Source organism: Dermacentor albipictus, unplaced genomic scaffold (genome assembly GCF_038994185.2).
Source record: "Dermacentor albipictus isolate Rhodes 1998 colony unplaced genomic scaffold, USDA_Dalb.pri_finalv2 scaffold_14, whole genome shotgun sequence".
Taxonomy (NCBI): domain Eukaryota; kingdom Metazoa; phylum Arthropoda; class Arachnida; order Ixodida; family Ixodidae; genus Dermacentor; species Dermacentor albipictus.
In genome coordinates this window covers 8,735,583-8,756,566 of record NW_027225568.1, presented here as the reverse complement: position 1 = coordinate 8,756,566, position 20,984 = coordinate 8,735,583, and the positions used below count along the sequence as shown (strand labels likewise).

The 20,984-nt window shown below is 46.1% G+C and overlaps 1 protein-coding gene across 1 annotated transcript in view; it reads right to left on the bottom strand.

Moving 5' to 3' along the window:
- Positions 1-3,518: 3,518 nt before the first annotated feature.
- Positions 3,519-20,984, bottom strand: part of Loxl2 (Lysyl oxidase-like 2) — a 158,625-nt gene continuing 141,159 nt past the window's right edge. Inside the window, exons 8-9 of the mRNA XM_065438715.2 lie at positions 5,776-6,028; positions 3,519-4,941 (exon numbers count right to left, since the gene is read on the bottom strand). Coding sequence (XP_065294787.1) covers positions 4,819-4,941; positions 5,776-6,028 — 376 coding nt within the window. The 3' untranslated portion in view covers positions 3,519-4,818. The remainder of the gene's footprint in view (positions 4,942-5,775; positions 6,029-20,984) is intronic.

The following is a 20,984-nucleotide window of genomic DNA, read 5'->3' as shown; positions in this document are numbered from 1 at the left end:
ACCGTCGGACCATTATGGCTACAGAATGGGCCCCATAGAAGGTAAGTGCAGCAGAGGAAGGCAGAAGACTGGGTGGTGCGACGAAAATAGGAAATTCGCGGGCGCTAGTTGGAATCGGTTGGCGCAGGACAGGGGTAATTGGAGATAGCAGGGAGAGGCCTTCGTCCTGCGATGGACATAAGATAGGCTGCTGCTGCTGCTGATGAAAACATGTTTATGTTATGCTATGCATTTTCCTAAAATATGGCTGCGCATCAGCTAGCTAGGTTGTTACTACATAAATACATAAACAACAAGTAGCCCATGCCCATCGAACTCAAATAACCTGAGCACAGCTTACAGTAATTCACTTATCATGTGCATCCTGTGTGAGCTCATTTTTTATATGTAATGAAAATAGAACACGCATGCATGATGCTGACGGTATCAAACGATCTGAAGTCGTGATCCATGTTTGCTGCCATGACTGAGAGAGGGAGCATGCCCGTTATGGTACTGTTTGATTTTGCGCACTTTGGTCATGTTTTTTACATTGTTTAAGTGCATAATTAGGTACATCTAAATAGTAAGGGGGCAACAGATTGGTCACCTAGGCCGGCAAGAAAGAATGTAAATATTTGACTTCACTCTAAATAAGTTGTTTATTATCAGCAATACAAATTATTTGCTTTCAGATAAATATTCTGCTTGAAAACATCTCATGAGTATATATCTGCCGAAGAGGCCACTGCTATACGTGCATATTGCTTTCATGCCTATCATAATAAATTGCACACTCACTGCTTAACCTTCAATTCCTTGCTGCATTAAGTTAACCGCTTAGGCGCAATCTTTTTGCACACAGTGTAAACTTCATCCATGACTGAGCAAATCATTTAAGGTTATATTTTGTTTGTAAATTTTACAAGTCGCAAGTATTAAATTTCTTATATGCATGTTTGATGCCTTGCTTCATCTTTGGTGGCTTTCTATATATCTAAAGAAAGAATAGGCATTCCATTGCATCGAACTGCTTTCAGCGCACTGTTAAAATTGGCAGAGTGAAAAAAAATTGGAGGACGCTTAAGCGAAGAGTGGAACGTGACAGCGTTTCCGTCGACCCGCTAAGGGGGGTAAGACAATGCGCTACGGCGCAGCGGTCACTTACGAGGCCGAGGCGCCCCGCATCGGACTTTGCAACCATCAATCACATGGTGAGCGCCGAGCAACGCAGCGTTCGGCGTGGCAACGAAACGTGCGCCTGAGCAAGTGGAACGAAACAAAGAACTCGGTGTCTCGGAGGGAGAAACAATCTACGCGAGCCAAACGACGTGATCGGCACGGACAACCAGGCCGCGACGCGCCTCGCACCGGTCCCCGCACGGCCCCAATGCGTTCAAATGAGAGGAAGGCGAGAAGCGGGCGAGTGGCGCACCACTTGTCAGGGCAGCGCGGTAAATTGCGAGGAGGGGGTCTTCTGTGTTTGCCGCAAGATGGCATGTGCGGCAAGCGCCGAAGAAATGTAGCGGAAACGTACTTTGCTACGTGTTTAACTCCGACTTCAGTAATTTACAGGCTCATAATTACCGATATACAATGCAGTATAACTTTCTACGACACGTTTCTAAGGCAACACCGCATTCACTAGAGGCGCTTTTGTCTCGCTTTGAACCATCGAACTCATGGCTGAGCCAATAAAGAAAAAAAAATTCATGGCTGAGTGGTAGCGTCTCCGTCTCACACTCCGGAGACCCTGGTTCGGTTCCCACCTAGCCCATTTTGCAAGTTGTTTTTATTAATGAATTGCCTTCCGGGATTTTTCGCTCATGGCCAACGCCGATGACACCGGCTTTTCTGCGCCAGAGCTCCTTAACGCTGTCGCTTTAAAACACGAGCAAGCAAATGCAAGCATATTAGCAAGTTGTACTCGGAGCCTCACATACGTGCTCAATGGTAAAGAGGGGTGTCTTGGCGACCTACGCAGCTTTATACCGCGACAGATGTGCGTGCGTTCCGTATTCTTGCAAGCGGTCTGCGAAAAGTGTGTCATCGCGCCGAACACGGGGATTTAGGATGAATCACTTGCGGCGATACTTTCGCTTTCGTGTGATGTAGAACACGGCACGTTGGATAATTCTAGAGGTTTTGGCCAACCAGCCAAGGCAACGCGCACTGAAACTAATCGTCCGAGAATACATCGCACGTTGCGACATGATGCTATTGCATTACATTTTCAAGAGGTGGCGCAGATGAGATAACTGTGCAGCGTTCCGAACATAGATGACGGTGCCCATGCAACACATGCGGCTGCAGAACAGAATGTGGCCGCCACAGAGTCTCACTTTAACCGCTACGCGTAAACTTGAATCAAATCTGGAAAAAAAAATATGCCAGTGGTGTCTGCTGCAGCGCCTCCTCTACATAAAGGAGGCGCTGTCCGCTGTCAAAGATAGTAGCCAACCTTGAACACCTTTGCTTTGCCGAATGGTTGCCAGCTGTCAGCAGACCGTGTCGTCCAATAGGAGTGCGCGTGCGATCCGCACGTGTGGATTGAGCGTGCACCGAATCCTGCGACACGATCCGCCTTTTGGGCATCCGCCCCAGTCCGCACGCGGGCGGACGAGGGCAGAAAGGACGAGCGGTTTGACCATGTTCTGCCCCTGACTACATACTAAAACATACAGGGTGTCCCACGTAACCTTAACCACACTTTAAAAATATGCAAATGCCACGTGGCTTGACAGAACAGAGCTAATGTTGTTTGCCCTCGCTTGGAGATACTCAAATGAGTTTTTCATTCTGCCTAATTACCTAAATAGTCCAGAGTGATAATAAATTCTTCTCAAATATTATAACTAGACGAAAAGAACCAATGAGAAAATTGTGGAGCGACATCAAAACTAGCGATACCTCTTTCTTTTGCTCAATACGCGCTACATAAAAGTGTTTTTCGGAGCGTGAAAGAAGCCCGCGAATACACGCAAAGTGCCTCGAGCTGCCAGTCGCGTGGCAATATTGCGTGCATTTAAGGACTTCTTTCTAGTTCAGAAAATCCCCTTTATGTAGCGCGTTTTGAGCAACCGAAGGCTGCATCTGGAGTTTTTCATGTCGCTCTACAATGTTTTCATTGACACTTTTCATCTAATTATAATATATGAGAAGTTGTATATTTATATTACGACTAATGTAATTAGGCAGAATGAAAAAATAATCTGAGCATCTCCAAGCGACGGCAAACAACATTCTATCCAGCTATGTGGCATTCGCTTACTTTTAAAGTTTGGATAAAGTTGCGTGGGATACCCTGCATATAGAAATTCTGGGCATTACGCCTTCTACTGCGCCGTGGCTTGTAATTTATCATTTTCTTTGTTTATTTGTTCTCGTTTCTTGTTAGTTAGTTTGTTTTGGTTACACGTTTTCGGTGGATTTACTTGTAGCTGTGTTCCGTAGATCGACTTGCAGCTCCTTTGTGTGTTACCTCATATATCGGTCTTACACTAAGAAAAAGTGTTACGCTGCTTGATGTCTTTTTTTACATTTATTATTTATTTCTGTTAGCGTACATTAGGAAGCACTCAAGTTCATTTGGCAGTGCATATACTGCACCAGCAGGTGGCATGCAGCGTCCACTCAGCATATCAGCTTCCAGTTGCTCGTCTTCGGTGGCGGTGTTGCTAAGGCGGGCATCTGTTCGCCTACTGCTGGTGCGGCGTATGTGGATGTTTATTTTTGTCAAAGAGATGCGAATCAAAACTTATTATAAATAACCTCACTCAGACAATTTCCAGCCGCACTTGAACGCGACCCTTGAAACGGGTTCACGTAATTAAATGTCATTTCAATTTTAACTTAGCACAGAGAATCTCGAGAGACCAGGGGGAGGGTGGATTGGGCAATCGCAAAGCCTAGATCCTTGAAAAGCTGTCCACACTATTCCGCTAAAGACACACCGGCGCCACCAGAGGTGCTGTCACAGAGAGCGCTAATATGTATTGGGCGTTGTGATGAGCTGCTGCCGAAACTGAGTATTGAACCTATTTTGCTTTCAAGTTGGCCTGCAGGGGGGCTAGGCGGTTGTTCCTAATATCATGGCGTCTCCGCAAGCCTACAGCGATCTCATAATCTTTCCGCGTTTATTAGACGTCCAGGTCCCCTTCGATACCCAAGGTTCAGCCAAGCACTATCGGTCACCTTGTGACGCTCATTTTATTTTACTCAGTATTTGTCGGCAGCATCGCATCGCGGCTGTCGGGATTATATCGACGCAATGGGCATGACAACAGCAAATGTCTTTGTGAACTTCGATTCACGGGGTTCTGACCACGTCACCCGATGTCACCATGCAGGTCACTAGTGTTGCGTGAGTTGCATGCAGGCTTAGGAACGTAACTATGAGAGCCACCCAACATCGTAGAACACTTACGTGTATACTATAGCATTCGAGCCCTTTTCTCTGAGCGTGCTTGCAGCTCACTTTGATTTCGGGTCCCCTAAGGTAGTCAAGCAGAACGTGAGACGGTCTCTCGAGCCCATTCATCGTTACAAGGATGCTGTCGTGTCGAACCTGCGACTGATGCCGGCGCAACTTTGTTTTTTTTTTTTTACCGAAAGAAAAAAAATCACACAGGCGCGACTTGTCCTTATTTCTTGATTGTCGCAAACGCCGCTTCTGAGACTTAGACCTTGAGTACAGCACCAACCAATGACTGGTGCATAGATCGTATGCGGTAAGTGGGCGGAATCCGAACAGGCACATTGGGGTTTCCAGTTTATCTCGATGCTCCTTGAGATGCGCGTCCCCTTGGGGCGAGGATCCTTCTCGTGGTCGCTGTGATTTCATGGCCTTCCCAGAGTGCAGTTCGTGACTGCAGCATAGGTCTGCGTGTAGATGAGGTCGCATACAGCAGCGTTGTTATCGTAGCTCATTTCAGCCAGCTTGTATTCCGGGTTGATGGACACCTGCGTAGTAGGAGAGTGGAGTTACTTACGAACTCTATGCAAATTCCAAGACACCAACAACGTAGATTTTGGTAGATATTCATTTTTACATCAACACTTATAAGCGGGATTTGATGTGCTCATGGATGCGTAGATAATCTCAAAACACTAACCACAGACTGCAGCCGACGCCTCTAATCGCCAGTTTATGGTATTATTATTGCAAGCCCAGTGGAAATGTATAGAGGATGATAAGAAAATCAAATTTGCCAAACAAGTCGACATTCAAGATAGACGCGTGCACACACGCTACGCACGATTTCGTTTTGACAAGATCTGTTCCTTTGTATACACTAGTCGCTGTAATTTTTCCTAATACCTGAAGAAACACGAGGTATTTTATACTTTCTAATTGACTAATAATTTGTGTTCCAATTCGGGAGACTACCCTCATTCTTTACTGAACGTGAAGGCTCTCAGGAAAACTTACTGTGGCGTAATCCTGGCTGACGGGGCACTTCTATCCCTCTGTTTCACTTAGCGCGCGCGAAAGTTTCCTTACAAAACTAAAGTAACTATAGTTTTTTTAGGCAGCCAGTGACTAAAAATATAGTGTTTCATCGCTGGTCATGCTAAATTTAAAACGGCTTCGGTTAGTTATAGTTGGGTCCATTGCGCACCGCAGTGGTAATCAATAGCTCGTACTTGGCGGGGATTTATATCTACGTTCCTGAACGCGCTTGGCCTGATGGATGCACAAATGTCAGCTCCGGGATTACTGCGCGCTACGAAAAAGAGACACGCCACGGCTCTTTTTCTTCAAGAAACGATCGTTTTAAGCTCGCGCATGCGCACCCTGAGAGTGTAGTGTCCGTGTGGCACGTCGGTCATGTCGACCCACTGGCAGTCGATATTGTGCGCGTAGGTGTCGGTGCAGCCGACAGAGATTCCCTGGTCGCCGTAGTTTGCGCAGTTGTAGCGCTTGTCCACTCCGGGCTGGCACACGTTGTCCTCGAGGCAGAAGCTTGCCTTGTGGCCCTCGGCCACGCGCTGTCCGGCCGCGTCCAGCACGTCGTAGTGAGCGAACACTTCCATTGAGTGGTAATGCCTGCATGGAGGAGAGGCTCAAGTTCAATGGCATATATTGGCCTCGAGCTCCACCACTGGAAAAGCTGGCGCCACCGTCGGCGTGACGTGCTAGGAGGGATCACGTGGACATAGCGGCCGCGTCGGCTGCTTCGGGAGCGCCGAAGCGAGCTGAAAACGAGAGTTTCAATTCCCTCGAACGCTGCGGTCCTCATTTAGTGGCGAAATTTTCCCGCTTCGAGTGTCTCCTTTAGAACGTTTCAAAGCACTACAATAGGTAGTGGCTGCCTTTGAAGGCGCGCAACATGGTAGGCTACTGCTCCGTGCCGCAATGCCGGATGTACGCAACGGAGCCCGGAGTCAGCCTTACGTAGCCGCAGGAAAAGCTGCGTGAAGCTTGGCTCGCGAAACATAAAACCGGCAAACATCGGCTACAACTCGGGCATGCAGCAAGCACAGACGCGAGGAAGATGTCTGCTACGGCGCCAGATCTGCGATCTTAGGAAAACGCGCACTGAGACGCTCGCCCGAGTCCGCTGCCCGACTAATGTCATGTCGGTTTGGTCTATGAACTTGTCGATGCTATTGATACTGGCAAGTTCACTGGAGTGGAAAGGGAGCGGTAAGAAGCAAGTTCTAAAAAGTACGACATATGGCCATGTTTATGTTATGAATTAATGCACTGGATTACAAAAAAGGAGCAGCGGGAAATCGCACGCTGAGAACATCGATAAACATACAGTGCGACGCAACTCAAGAAATAATATTGAAAGGTCAAAGAATTTAGAAGAAGAAAAAAGATTGAATCGTCGCGACGGCACATCAGTCCCCGTAAGCGTCGAAGCCTCTAAAATGAAATTATTTTTGAACAGCTCTGACAGCACCCACGCAACAATGGTTGCTTGTATACTGTCAAATGCCCATAGTCTGCGGCCTAAAGCTCGTGGCACGGTGCGAAAACGCGTACGCGGCGAAAGCGAAACAGTGCGCGGACAAGCATGCAGACGCGCAGTCGGTCGCTGCGAATCTGTGCGATCGTTGCATCGAGGCTTCGTTCTACCACGCTCCATTTAGTTATACAAACACTATAAGAACATATTTCACATAGTTTGCTTTCAGCGTTTACCTACCTTTCACGCAAGAAGCCGGTTAGGGAGATTCCATCGTGGCGACCGCGCGCAGTGGCGTTCACTGTACGTTTTCGGTAAAGAGATAGCGTCTGTAAACGTTTGTGTGCTTTCAGTTTACACAAGATTATTATTTAGACAGTAAAGAACTTCTCTTGTTTCGAAAGTACTTACAGAAATGTATTGGAGAGCTCGCGCGGGGTGTTTTCAGTGAGCGCTGACAGCGAAACCTATGAGGAGCGCGCCGCGTGATCCCTCATACCACGCCAGCGTGGCGCTTCCGACAGATGGCGACTCCGTAATTCCTCGCCGCCAATATATAGTAGCATGACCGAGTCATGCAAGTTGGTTGAGTGATCCTCTATGCGAGTTGCCAAAGGTACCGCACAAATACAGGATACAGGGGGCACAGAACGTTCCTCGTTTACTTACGTAAGTTTATGCACTCCCCCTTTGACAGATTATGCAGTAACAGTAATCAAGCCTAGAACACAGCAGCAGAACCCAGTGTAAAGGCGAGAAAACATAGCGTGTGAACAGAACACTGCCACTTTAGCGCGTTTCCTGCACCGATCACATTGACACTCACACTAGTATAGGAATGTGTATTGCTGTGATATTTGGTCTTCTGCATGCATGCCGGCTGACGCAGCTTCACTTGAGGCTGACATAGCCCGACCCGTAAACATTGAAGTGAAATGGACAGACATCAGTCGGCTTTTGTCACTATATACTACTCACGAAAGCCTGCTCATATCTTATTCTTTTGTTCACAAGTATGGCGTGCATACACGCTCGAAATAGTTTCCGATTATCTATGAACAGGCCAGATGCAATGAACACTAGATAGCATGTGGCAGAGAAACCTTTCACAGTACTTTGAAGACCACAGGTTCGAACGCCAGCACACTGAGAGTAACTTTTACAACGAAGCTATTAAAGGCTACGTTCTCCACTATCGTGTCCGCATGTAGCAAAAAACTGGAGGACGCTTAAGCTTCGCCTTCAAGAGTGGAATGCGACAGCGTTCCCGTCGACCCGCCAAGGGGTGTAAGACATCAGGCTACGGCGCAGCGATCACTTACGAGGCGCCCCGCATCGGACGCGGTGAGCGTCGAGCAACGCAGCATTCGGCGCGAACGAAACGTGCGCCTGAGTAAGCGGAACGAACCAAAGAACTCGGTGTCTCGGAGGGGGAAACGATGCACGCCAGCCAAACGTCGTGATCGGCACGGGCAGAGAGATAGACAGATAGTGATCTAAAGAAAGGAAGGGCGCTTGATTCTGCAACCCGTGAAGGAACAAGGCGAAGCGTCGTCAGGGGAGAGGGAGTCCGGGCCGCGACGCGCCTCGCACCGGTCCTCGCACAGTCCCAATGTACGCGTGGCGCGCCACCTGTCGGGGCAGCGCCGTACATTGAGAGGAGAGGGTCTTCTATGTTGCCAGCAAGATGGCTCTGCGTGTGCGGAAAGCGCAGAAGAAATGTAGCGGAAACGCACTCCGCTACTCGTGTAACTGCGACTTCTGTAAATTACATGTTCATAATTACCAAGATACACCGCAGTATAACTTTCTACTGCTCGTTTCTAAGACAACACCGCATTCACTAGAGGCGCTTTAGTACCGCCTTGAAGCATCGAACTCGTGGCTGAACAATAAAGTAAAAAAACTCGTGGCTGAGGGGTAGCGTCTCCGTCTCACACTCCCGAGACCCTGGTTCGATTCCCACCCAGCCCATCTTGCAAGTTGTTTTTTATTCATGAAGCGCCTGCCGGGATTTCTCGCTCACGGCCAACGCCGCCGACACCACCGACACCGGCTTTTCCGCGACATGAGCTCCTTAACGCTCTCGCGTTAAAAAATCGCGAAGACAGGGCAAGGCCGGGCCGACCCGCAGCGGAGTTGAAACAGGCGTTAAGCACTCCCCATAAGTGGCCCGATCCCAAAGATATGCAATGCCGGGCTGACCCACGGCGGAGGTGCAGTTCGTCATTAAGGGACCCACATACACAACATCGCTCGTTATCCTTCTTCACAGAGTGGAAAGGCACTGAGTTTTTCAGCATGAAATGGTTTTAGCTCCTGTTGCGAACGACCTTCAGGGGACGTTGATCCAAAAGCCAGAGCCATGGCACTATCCGGGCAAGTTGCGAGAACAAAACGAAATCATTCGGGCAAGCAGTCAAAACATAAAATGCGGCCTCTGGCCCCCAACCTTTTGTACAGGACCGCATTGCACACGCTAGTTGCTGCACAAACGAGTTACAAAAAATATTGCTTCCGAGTTCTTCCTAGTGTTTGTGCACAATATCACTCAAGCTGTAACTACTAGTACGGTGAAGTTTTCTTTGTCATTTTCACTAGAGACATTCAAAAGGCACCTACAGGGATCCGTACACTTCATTTTCATCTTTTGGTGCTGAGACAGGCTTGCCTATGCTTGTCTGAATGTCAGCGGTCCGTGAGTTCCGTGGCACGGGTTTTGCGTCACCTCGAGAGAAGGAGCCACGTGCGTGGCGACTCATGCGATTTTCTTCTTCTAGCCAGACAGCGTCCATATAGACCAGTGCACAGTATGTCATGGTGCCATGTAGTGCGGTGTGTTGTGATGTACTGGGGTATGCCGTTGCGAATATGCACTACACCCATTTTAAGATTGTGGTTACTTTCTTCTCCAACCGATGTGCTTTACCGGTTGCCATTTCATGGTTACATCTACTCTAGACTGCGGGAGAGCCCGCAATTTCTTTTACTACCTTTTCATTAAGCCGTACCTCCGTAACTTACCCAGTGCACGTGACTCGTGATATGAAGCTTTTCACCTATGAGTGCATGTTTTTCAGCAAGTCGTAATTTGGGAAGCCCCTAGAATATTTCTATACACTGGACCTTCCAGCCAAGGCGGTATTCCTACAGTGCCTAGAATTTCGTGCACTGTTCTTAAAATGCAGTTCCATATGTTGTAAAAGTTTGTTTTGCGTGTGTGTGTGTGTTCGCCGTCTTTTCTGCACCTACCCTATACGCTTGATATGTGTACTTACGCAGTGTACTGTATTATTTAGCGCTCGCGCCACTTTTCACGTACGCGTCCGCGAACGTCGAGCGTTGTGTGCCTGTTCGTTCTAAATGATAGTGACATCTATGCGCATTGTACTCTAGATTGGGCACGACAGCGTATTATGAATGCCGAATATCGGCTCATCATCATCATCATCAGCCTAGTTATGCCCACTGCCGGGCAAAGGCCTCTCCCATACTTCTCCAACTACCCCGGTCATGTACTAATTGTGGCCATGTTGTCCCTGCAAACGTCTTAATGTCATCCGCCTACCTAACTTTCTGCCGCCCCCTGCTACGCTTCCCTTCCCTTGGAATCCAGTCCGTAACCCTTAGTGACCATCGGTTATCTTCCCTCCTCAGTACATGTCCGGCCCATGCCCATTTCTTTTTCTTGATTTCAACTAAGATGTCGTTTACCCGCGTTTGTTGCCTCACCCAATCTGCTCTTTTCTTATCCCTTAACGTTACACCCATCATTCTTCTTTCCATAGCTCGTTGCGTCGTCCTCAATTTCAGCAGAACCCTTTTCGTAAGCCTCCAGGTTTCTGCCCCATATGTGAGTACTGGTAACACACAGCTGTTATACGCTTTCCTTTTGAGGGATAGTGGCAACCTGCTGTTCATGATTTGAGAATGCCTGCCAAACGCACTCCAGCCCCTTCTTATTCTTCTGGTTATTTCAGTCTCATGATCCGGATCCGTGGCCACTACCTACCCTAAGTAGATGTATTCCCTTACCACTTCCAGTGCTTCGCTACCAATAGTAAACTGCTGTTCTCTTCCGAGACTGTTAAACAATACTTTAGTTTTTCTGCAGATTAATTTTCAGACCCACCCTTCTGCTTTGCCTCTCCAGGTCAGTGAGCATGCATTGCAATTGGTCTCCTGAATTACTAAGCAAGGCAATATCATCAGCGAATCGCAAGTTGCTAAGGTATTCTGCATCAAATTTCATCCCCGATTCTTCCCACTCCAGGCCTCTGAATACCTCCTGTAAACATGCTCTGAATAGCATTGGAGATATCATATCTCCCTGTCTGACGCCTTTCTTTATAGGGATTTTGTTGCTTTCTTTGTGGAGGACTACGGTGGCTGTGGAGCCGCTATAGATATCTTCCAGTATTTTTACATATGGCTCATCTACACCCTGATTCCGTAATGCCTCCATGACTGCTGAGGTTTCGACTGAATCAAACGCTTTCTCGTAATCAATGAAAGCTATATATAAGGGTTGGTTATATTCTGCACATTTCTCTATCACTTGATTGATAGTGTGGATATGGTCTATTGTTGAGTAGCCTTTACGGAATCCTGCCTGGTCCTTTGGTTGACAGAAGTCTAAGGAGTTCCTGATTCTATTTGCGATTAGCTTAGTAAATACTTTGTAGGCAACGGACAGTAAGCTGATCGGTCTATAATATTTCAAGTCTTTGGCGTCCCCTTTCTTATGGATTAGGATTATGTTAGCGTTCTTCCAAGATTCCGGTACGCTCGAGGTTATGAGGCATTGCGTATACAGGGTGGCCAGTTTCTCTAGAACAATCTGACCACCATCCTTCAACAAATCTGCTGTTACCTGATCCTCCCCAGCTGCCTTCCCCCTTTGCATAGCTCCTAAGGCTTTCTTTACTTCTTCTGGCGTTACCTGTTTCCTCTAGGCTATTCTCTCTTCCACTATCGTCGTGGGTGCCACTGGTACTGTATAAATCTCTATAGAACTCCTCAGCTACTTTAACTATCTCATCCATATTAGTAACGATATTGCCGGCTTTGTCTCTTAACGCACACATCTGATTCTTGCCTATTCCTAGTTTCTTCTTTACTGTTTTTAGGCTTCCTCCGTTCCTGAGAGCCTGTTCAATTCTATCCATATTATAGTTCCTGATGTGCGCTGTCTTACGCTTGTTGATTAACTTAGAAAGTTCTGCCAGTTCTATTCTAGCTGTAGGGTTAGAGGCTTTCATACATTGGCGTTTCTTGATCAGATCTTTCGTCTCCTGCGATAGGTTACTGGTTTCCTGTCTAACGGCGTTACCACCGACTTCTATTGCGCACTCCTTAATGATGCCCATGAGATTGTCGTTCATTGCTTCAACACTAAGGTCCTCTTCCTGAGTTAAAGCCGAATACCTGTTCTGTAGCTTGATCCGGAATTCCTGTAGTTTCCCTCTTACCGCTAACTCATTGATTGGCTTCTTGTGTACCAGTTTCTTCCGTTCCCTCCTCAAGTCTAGGCTAATTCAAGTTCTTACCATCCTATGGCCACTGCAGCGTACCTTGCCGAGCACGTCTACATCTTGTATGATGCTAGGGTTCGCGCAGAGTATGAAGTCGATTTCATTTCTAGTCTCACCATTCGGGCTCCTCCACGTCCACTTTCGACTAACCCGCTTGCGGAAAAAGGTATTCATTATCCGCATATTATTCTGTTCTGCAAACTCTACTAATAATTCTCCTCTGCTATTCCTAGCGCCTATGCCATATTCCCCCACTGACTTGTCTCCAGCCTGCTTCTTGCCTACCCTGGCATTGAAGTCGCCCATCAGTATAGTGTATTTTGTTTTGACTTTACCCATCGCTGATTCCACGTCTTCATAAAAGCTTTCGACTTCCTGGTCATCATGACTGCATGTAGGGGCATAGACTTGTACCACCTTCAATTTGTACCTCTTATTAAGTTTCACAACAAGACCTGCCACCCTCTCGTTAATGCTATTGAATTCCTGTATGTTACCAGCTATTTCCTTATTAATCAGGAATCCGACTCCTAGTTCTCGTCTCTCCGCTAAGCCCCGGTAACACAGTACATGCCCGCTTTTTAGCACTGTATATGCTTTTTTTTGTCCTCCTAACCTCACTGAGCCCTATTATATCCCATTTACTACCCTCTAATTCCTGCATCGCAAATCCATACCAAGATAGTTCGTGGAAGCTGCATGTTTTTGTATGTTTTCATATACATGTCCGCGCGGAGAGAGACCCGTGCTGACTTCAGCGAGAAGCTAGACATGTTAGCTTGCTGGTATTATGTTGACAGTTTCTTGAAGAACGGTCAGTGGTTGCGAGAAAATGACTCCATATAAGATACCGTTTTAAAAAGGAGAGACGTTCAATGTCAACCCAGTGGGCGAACTCCGGCGCCGGTGAAATTACGCTCATACGCTTTCGTCATTTTAAGCCGTGTGTGACGGTTTTATATAGCACACAGGCCTAGGCAGCACATTGTCAAAATTTTAAATTCGTCTTCCGTCCACGAAATCGAATGGGCTGCAAGAAATTGTCATCACCCTGTCCTCACGACGATTAAGTTCATTAAGTAAAAGCTTGGAAGAAGTATCCAAGCTATTATTAAATTGGGAAGGCATAGGAATAAGCATCGACGGCTAATATCTCAGCAACCTTCGATTTGCAGGTGACATTGTCCTGTTCAGCAGCACTGGGCACGAGTTACCACAAATGATTGAGGACCTTAACCGGGAGAGTATACGAGTCGCGTTAAAGATTAATATACAGAAGACAAAGATAATGATCAATAGTCGGGCAAGGGAACAAGAGTTCAGCATCGCCAGTCAGCCTCTAGAGTCTGTGAAAGAGTATGTTACCTACTTCAATTACTCACAGGGGGTCCTGCTCTTGAGAAGGAAATTTACAGAAGAATAAAAATGGGTTGGAGCGCATGCGGCAGACATTGTCAGCTCCTGACTGGAAGCTTAGCATTATCATTAAAAATTACAGGGTGTCTTAATATCTCTGTTAAGAGGTGAACGGTTAAAGACTTCTCTTCCTCCTCTTATCATTCGCCTTTCTTTTTGCCTCATCTCTTTCTCTTCTTTCTTTTAGTCATTACTGTTCACTGCTTAGCACATTTAGTCATTTGAAATCAATTGTTGTCATTACAAGCCGTCGTTAGACATGTTGGTCATATCATAGGCATTAGTAGTCATTACAAGTCATTTCAGTCGTTAGTAGTCATTACTGGTCATTACTAAGCATTTTAGTCATTTCTAATCAACTGTATATAGTCGTTAGAATTCGTGGTTAGACATTAGTTATTTTGTAGTCATTACAAGTCATTTCAGTCATTAGTAGTCATTACTGCTCGCTAGTAAGCATTGTTAGTCATTTGTAATCAATTGTGGTCATTATAAGCCGTAGTTAGACATATTGGTCATTTCGTAGTCATGTATTTATTTATTAATTTATCATACCCTCAGGGTCATTACGGCATAATAGAGGGGAGTGGTTACAAGCAAAACGGCTATAAATTCAACAAACAGGAGTTACTAGTGCAGAAAATTATATATATATATATATATATATATATATATATATATATATATATATATATATATATATATATATATATATATATATATATATATATATATATATATATATATACAAAGCTATTTAGCAAATGCCACCTAGATATACAATGTTAGCTATGGCATTTGTGAGTACAGGTTGAACAATGTGAAGAAAAAGGTTCTTAGTCATACAGTGCTAGCTATGGCATTCGTGAATAATTGGTGATCTGCGATAGTGGCCATCGAAGCGGGAAGGCGATTCCACTCATTGAAAGTGCGTGGTACAAATGACTGCACAAAAGCGTTGGATCTGCATAATGAAATGCCGACCTTATGAATGGGATCTAGTCTGGGCAATACATACGGAGGCGGAGAAATAAGTTTGTTGCGTAGCAGCGGGTGATGAAATAATTTATGAAAAAGGCACAAACGGAACATTTTTCGACGTGATGACAAGGACGGTTAGTTAAGGCTAGATTTCATGGCACTGATACTCGCGGTTCTATTATAGTTAGAAAGAATGAAACGAGTAGAAATATTCTGAACCATTTCCCGTAAGTGCACTAGATTTACTTGACCTGGATCCCAGTATGAAGCAGCATACTCAAGTTTAGGTCGTATTAGAGTTTTATAGAGGAATATTTTAAGGAAGAAGGTGCTTTGGAAAAGTTGCGTCGTAAGTAACCTAGCATTCTGTTAGTGTTACTTATTATATGGGTGATGTGGGTATTCCAAGTAAGATCAGAGGTGACGTGAATGCCAAGGTACTTGTAAGTAGTTACCAATTCTAATGGAGCGTTATTAAGGGAGTACACAGGTGGTTCACTGGTAGTTCGAGACACACGGATGAATTTACACTTGTTAACATTTAGTTACATTAAGTATGAATTGCACCATGCAGAAACGGCGTTAAGGTCGCCGCGAGTTATTTTGATTGTAAATTACGCACTCGTCAGCAAATAAGTGAATTTGAGATGAAACACGGGAAGGAAAGTCGTTAATATATATGAGAAATACGAGGTGTCCAAGCACGGAGCCTTGTGGTACACCTGAATAAACAGGACTCAGATTAGAGGTTAGTTCGTTAGCTGAAACAAACTGTGAACGGTTAGTGAGGAAAACGTCAAGCCAGTACAAAATTTTAGGGTCAAGGTCTAGTTGTTGCGGTTTGTAGATTAATAAGCTGTGGCACACTTTATCGAACGCTTTTGCGAAGTCCAAAAAAATTAGATCTGCAACTGAAGAGTGGTCAAGCAATAGGTTTAGTTTATGCGTGAATGATACTAGTTGGGTGTTACATGAATATGTTTTGCGGAAGCCGTGTTGAAACTAAGAAAAAAAGGAGTTTTCTTCTAAGAAATTGGCAGTGTGAGAAAACAGAATGTGCTCGATAATTTTGCATGGTATACTGGTTAAGGAAATAGGCCGATAGCTCAGTGGGTTCAGTGGGTTCATTAGTTGTCATTACAAGTCATTAGAACTATTTTAGTCATTACTACTCATTACTAGATATTTCTAGTTATTTCTTATCAATTGTGATCATCACACACCGTCGTTAGACATATTGGTCATTCCGGAGTCATTAGTAGTCATTACAAGTCATTAGTGGTCATTATTAGTCATTATTAATCATTATTAACCTCTACCAATCTCTATTATAACGTTATCATTCACTAACCCCCGAATGCAGAGATCTAACTTGGATCGTGCTTTGACTTGACGAAGTCGGCCCGAAGCAACAAGCAGACCTCAAAACGCCCAAGTCGGCTTTCGCGTTTCATAGGCGCTCAAGCTGACTTGCTTCGTCAAGTCAAGACTGTTTCAATGCAAAAGTGGGTTGCTCGTGTGCGTTCGAGGTTAATAATAAATTTATTAGCGTAGGGCACGTTGTACAGCAAAAAAGTATGTACCTTTCCAAATTTCTAGCAGGGCCTAAGTGCTGAAGTATAGTTTGCGTAAACTTATTCCATCTGGCTACGTCCGCCGCTGCGATGAGCAGTGTTGCTTGCGGAAAGCGCGCGTTCCCGGCGGGTCGTTTTGGCGCGCTTTTTGAGTTGCAGGTTTCACCATTTTTCAAGTCGCTGCTCCACTTTTAGGCGACAGTGTATTTGAGTGCAAATTAATTTTATAGTCACACTTATATTGATTTTAGCTTCTTTTTAACTTAGAGATCTTGTTGCGCGTTCGTATAAGTGGCCGTAGAGAAGCGAACGAAATGGTTGGTTCGTATGGCGGGCTTTGAACGGCTTTTGTTCTCGATTGCCGCAAGGCGTTCGTGCGCCGTCTGGGCCGGCAACCGTACGCAAGAGGCCGAGGCGAGGCATACGGTCGGTTTCTGAGGGAGCTCGCGCGTCCCCTTTCGCCTATAGGCATTCCAGCAGTAAGGAGACGGCCCTTGTTCTGGTCGGGCTACGTGACCCTTTGAAGAAAAGGCCAACCTATTCGAACGCGCTAGGCCGGAGTCATAAACAAGAAAATAAAGAACAGCAACATGTGCTGCGAACGAGGAGTACTAAGCGCCGTAGAGTCCCCTGTCCGGACCCATATGGGGGACAACAACCGATAAAAAAACTAAATATTTAAATGAATAAATAAATAAAATGACACGTGCAAACGATTTGTCTACTTCGCATGGAATCTTTGTCGAGAACAACGAGAGGGAGAGTGTGGCACAGTCATAGAAATCGCAAATTGGCAGCGCGTGTCGTCAGCTAGGAAAGTGTCGCTGTTAGGAAAACAAGTTGTGGGGCTCGCGCGACGGCCGCGCCGCATTTTGGTACGAAATTGCTGTCCTGTCAACAGGCTTTCAAGCTGAAATGTCGCATTCACGTACGCTCTCCTCCCAAGAGAATGCACCGCAACGCAAGGCGGCAGCCCGTTTTACAGAAGACGAAAAGAGCCTGCTCACGGCACTCGTGAACGACTACAAGCATATTGGGGAATGCAAGAAAATTGATGTCGCGTCGTTGACCAAGAAGAATCAGACATGGAAAGAAATAGCAAAACATTAGAATGCCAACCACGGGATTACGCGGCGCGATCACCTGCAAGTGAAGAAATGCTGGAACAACCTGAAGCAAAAGCGGAAAGAGTAAGCGACGAAAGAAAAGCGAGAGCGCCATAAAACTGGTAGGTAAGCGCACATTTTCTGCGTGACTGGCTCATTTGAACTACTTTTTTATTATGCTCATGCGCATGTTTTGTATTCGGTGGATAAGTGCGTGACAGTCCGGCATGCTGAGCGTAAATATGGTCGTGAGCGCTAATAACTAGTGATGGCATGTGCAGTCATTGGAGATGGGAAAATACACTCGCAATCAATCTTTCCGCGACTGCGGGAAGCGCACCAGCATCGGGCGCAGGTGCGTCGCGATGAGCAGAGTCACCTTTGCAACTGCGCGGCACACTGTTGACTGAGGAATGCGGACCGGACCCCCGATGACTGTTTGAAACGTGCCAGCACCGTAAAACATCAGAGCCATCAGCAACTGCAGCATGGGAGGCACACAGGCTGTCCTCTGTTGTCCCCGCTTTCCCGGATAGGCAACACAGCGAGAAGCTGTCGCACGGCGTTCTTCGTGAATCTGTAGCGACCGAGGAAATAGACAGTTTTAGTCACACGTACGTAGAGGCTTTGCGTACGTAGAGCTTCTACGTGTCAGCAGTGCGCATGCGTAAAACGTAGCGGGCGCGCGCGCGTCTCACGGACGTACGTGAGATTCAATTCTTTGCGTGCGTTTCTTGCGCACGTAGACAGCTTCGCGTGGGAGTTCCGCGAGATCACGAACAAGCGATAGCGGGCCGCGCGCGCGCAGGCGGCTTTCATTGAAACACGGCGACATGATCGAATTGGCTACCGCCGTGTTCACATTTCCCGATTGATGTGGCTACGGGGTCCCTATTGGCGTGCGTCGCGTACGTGTAGCTAAAAGCGTTTCAGATGGCGTGCACTTAAGGTACGTAGGCTTTTCACGTTTGCGTACGTGAAGCCTCTACGTACATGTAACTAAAACTGTCTATTGTTCGTCGTCGTACAGCTCCATCGGATTCCCTTGGTCACGTAGGGCGGGTCGCGGAAGTTTTGGCAAGGGATGCGGCTCTGAAAATGCTGTATCCATGGCGTGGCAAGCAAACTCGAAAGCAGCTAACCTCCGCGCGACGTCCGTTCGGGAGGCTGCCATGTTGGAATAACGCACGAAGTCAGTTTCAAGCTAGCCCGGGAGCAGACTTGAAACTTGGGCGGACTCCGACCGAGCCAAGTCGTTCGCAAGTCGTCCGCAAGCTCAAGCACGATTTATGACGCGCGGTGCAGCTGTCTTGAGACTGCCAGAAGTCAAGTTCAAGCCAAGTTAGATCTCTGCATTCGGGGGTTAGTGTCACTATCAATCATTTTTCATTCTTTAATCTGTCTTCATATGGCGTGATCACGCTTCGGCGGACACTCCGGCGGGCAGGTTTGCTGATACAAACTTCACCATGAGCCTAGAAAGGCTTTCGTCTTTAACCAAAGGTGTACAATCAATGTGTTCTATCTGTGCTCACATAAGGGGCAGAAACTTGGAGATTGATAAAGCAGCTCGAAAACAAGTTAAGGACCACGCAAAGAGCGATGGAACGAAGAATATTAGGCGTAACGTTAAGAGACAGGAAGAGCGCGGTGTGGATCAGAGAGCAAACAGGGCTAGCGGATATTCTAATTGATATTCAGAGAAATAAATGGAGCTTGGCAGGTCATGTTGTGCGCTGGTGAGATAACCGGTGGACCATTAGGATTACAGAATGTGTCCCAAGAGAAGGGAAATGCAGTCGAGGACAGCCGAAGACTAGGTGGGGTGCTGAAATTAGGAAATTCGCAGGGGCTAGCTGGAACCGGTTCACGCAGGACAAGGGTAATTGGAGATCGCAGGGAGAGGCGTTCGTCCTGCAGTGGACATAAAATAGGCGGATAGTGATGATGATGAGTTATAGTATGATTTTTATGCTTCAAGAAATACATCTGAAGTGCAGTTAGGAATACTTCAATGCGAGTTCAGGAAATCGTGAATTAATCTCAAACAATTAGCTGCTGCTTATATAATTTGTGGACTCGTTGAGAAAAATAGCAACTGACATATCGATTGAAATAATGCCTTCCTAGTTAACAGCTTCGCACTCTACCAACTCCGACTTGGTAGGTAAACCATCTCGCATCTTACGACTGGCTATAAGGCGATCAGTATTTCAGTGATGACGAGTGCAATTGCTGCGCCTGAAGGCGTCAATTTCTTCGAGTGTTCACCCTCGTTGGAAATAGCATGTTCAGAGCATTGTTTTTCCACTAAGAGATACACTGACATTTGTTTCACTTTTTATTTCTTTCGTGATGACTACATTTAAAATCAGCATTTCTCTGAGTCAAGCTTCCCTTTTATCTAGCCTGCTTTGGCGAAATCGACAAAGCAGATTAAAAAAGGTAAAAGCGCGCCTAATTAAGGCTGCAGCCGTCCATTTGTTTCCCATGCACAGGGAGAAATATTCATCCTCACATCGTCATAACGGCCATAAAACGAATGTGTCGAACCTGGGACCCCAGGTCTCGACGCTGAGAGGCCCCAGGTATTCAACCGTTGAGCTTTACCTCTGATATCTAACCCTAGAGGTTGCGCAGGCTACTGAAGTGTGGGGTTCCTACGTTTGTACCAACTTTTTGGTAGCTGCTCCTTTTAGGCTCCTGCATGTGTTGGCCAGTTCTATTTTAATGGCTAAATGGAAAATGTAGCGGTTAAAACGTCGAATTCCCAAAATAAGAAGAAGACGGGATGAGCCATGGAACTATCCTTGAATGAGGCCAGATAGTTTGAGCCTCGTCCCATCATCTTGTTTTTTGTACATTGTGTTAACTGCTAAATTTCGCTATTCATCCATGCATCAAATGAGAGAGCTTTCGACCCACGGCATAATTATTTTATACTTTTGTAAGCACGTTTACCTTTTTAGTACCTTCTATTGCATTCCTCCGTAATGGTATTATCTGTTTTCTAAATAACTTATTTGATTTTGACAATGCATAAAATTTCATGACTGCCATGTCGCTGGACCTAAAGACAAACGAATCTGCCTGACTTGGCTTCTAGAGCTATGGTAAAAGTGATAACAGCCATAGATACCAAAAATGTAGCTAATGCATTGCACCTGAACAATGGTACTCTGCACTGTGAGCCCAATAGAACACCAACCAATACGATTCAAAGCGGAGGTAATAAACTACACATACGACTGTAATAATAACGACTCAACGACTCAATAAAGAATATACATCTCCACAAAATGAAGAAGAAAAAACATTGCTCTTGAATGAAAGTTGATTTCGGCTGTTATAACGCAAGTGCTAAAAGCAGAAAGGGTTCCCTGGACAGCTGCTGTGGCTTCCGACACCCAGCATGAAGCAGGCCTAAACGGAAGAATAATAAAAATACACTACAGCCGTGGTTTACGCGGCCAGCTG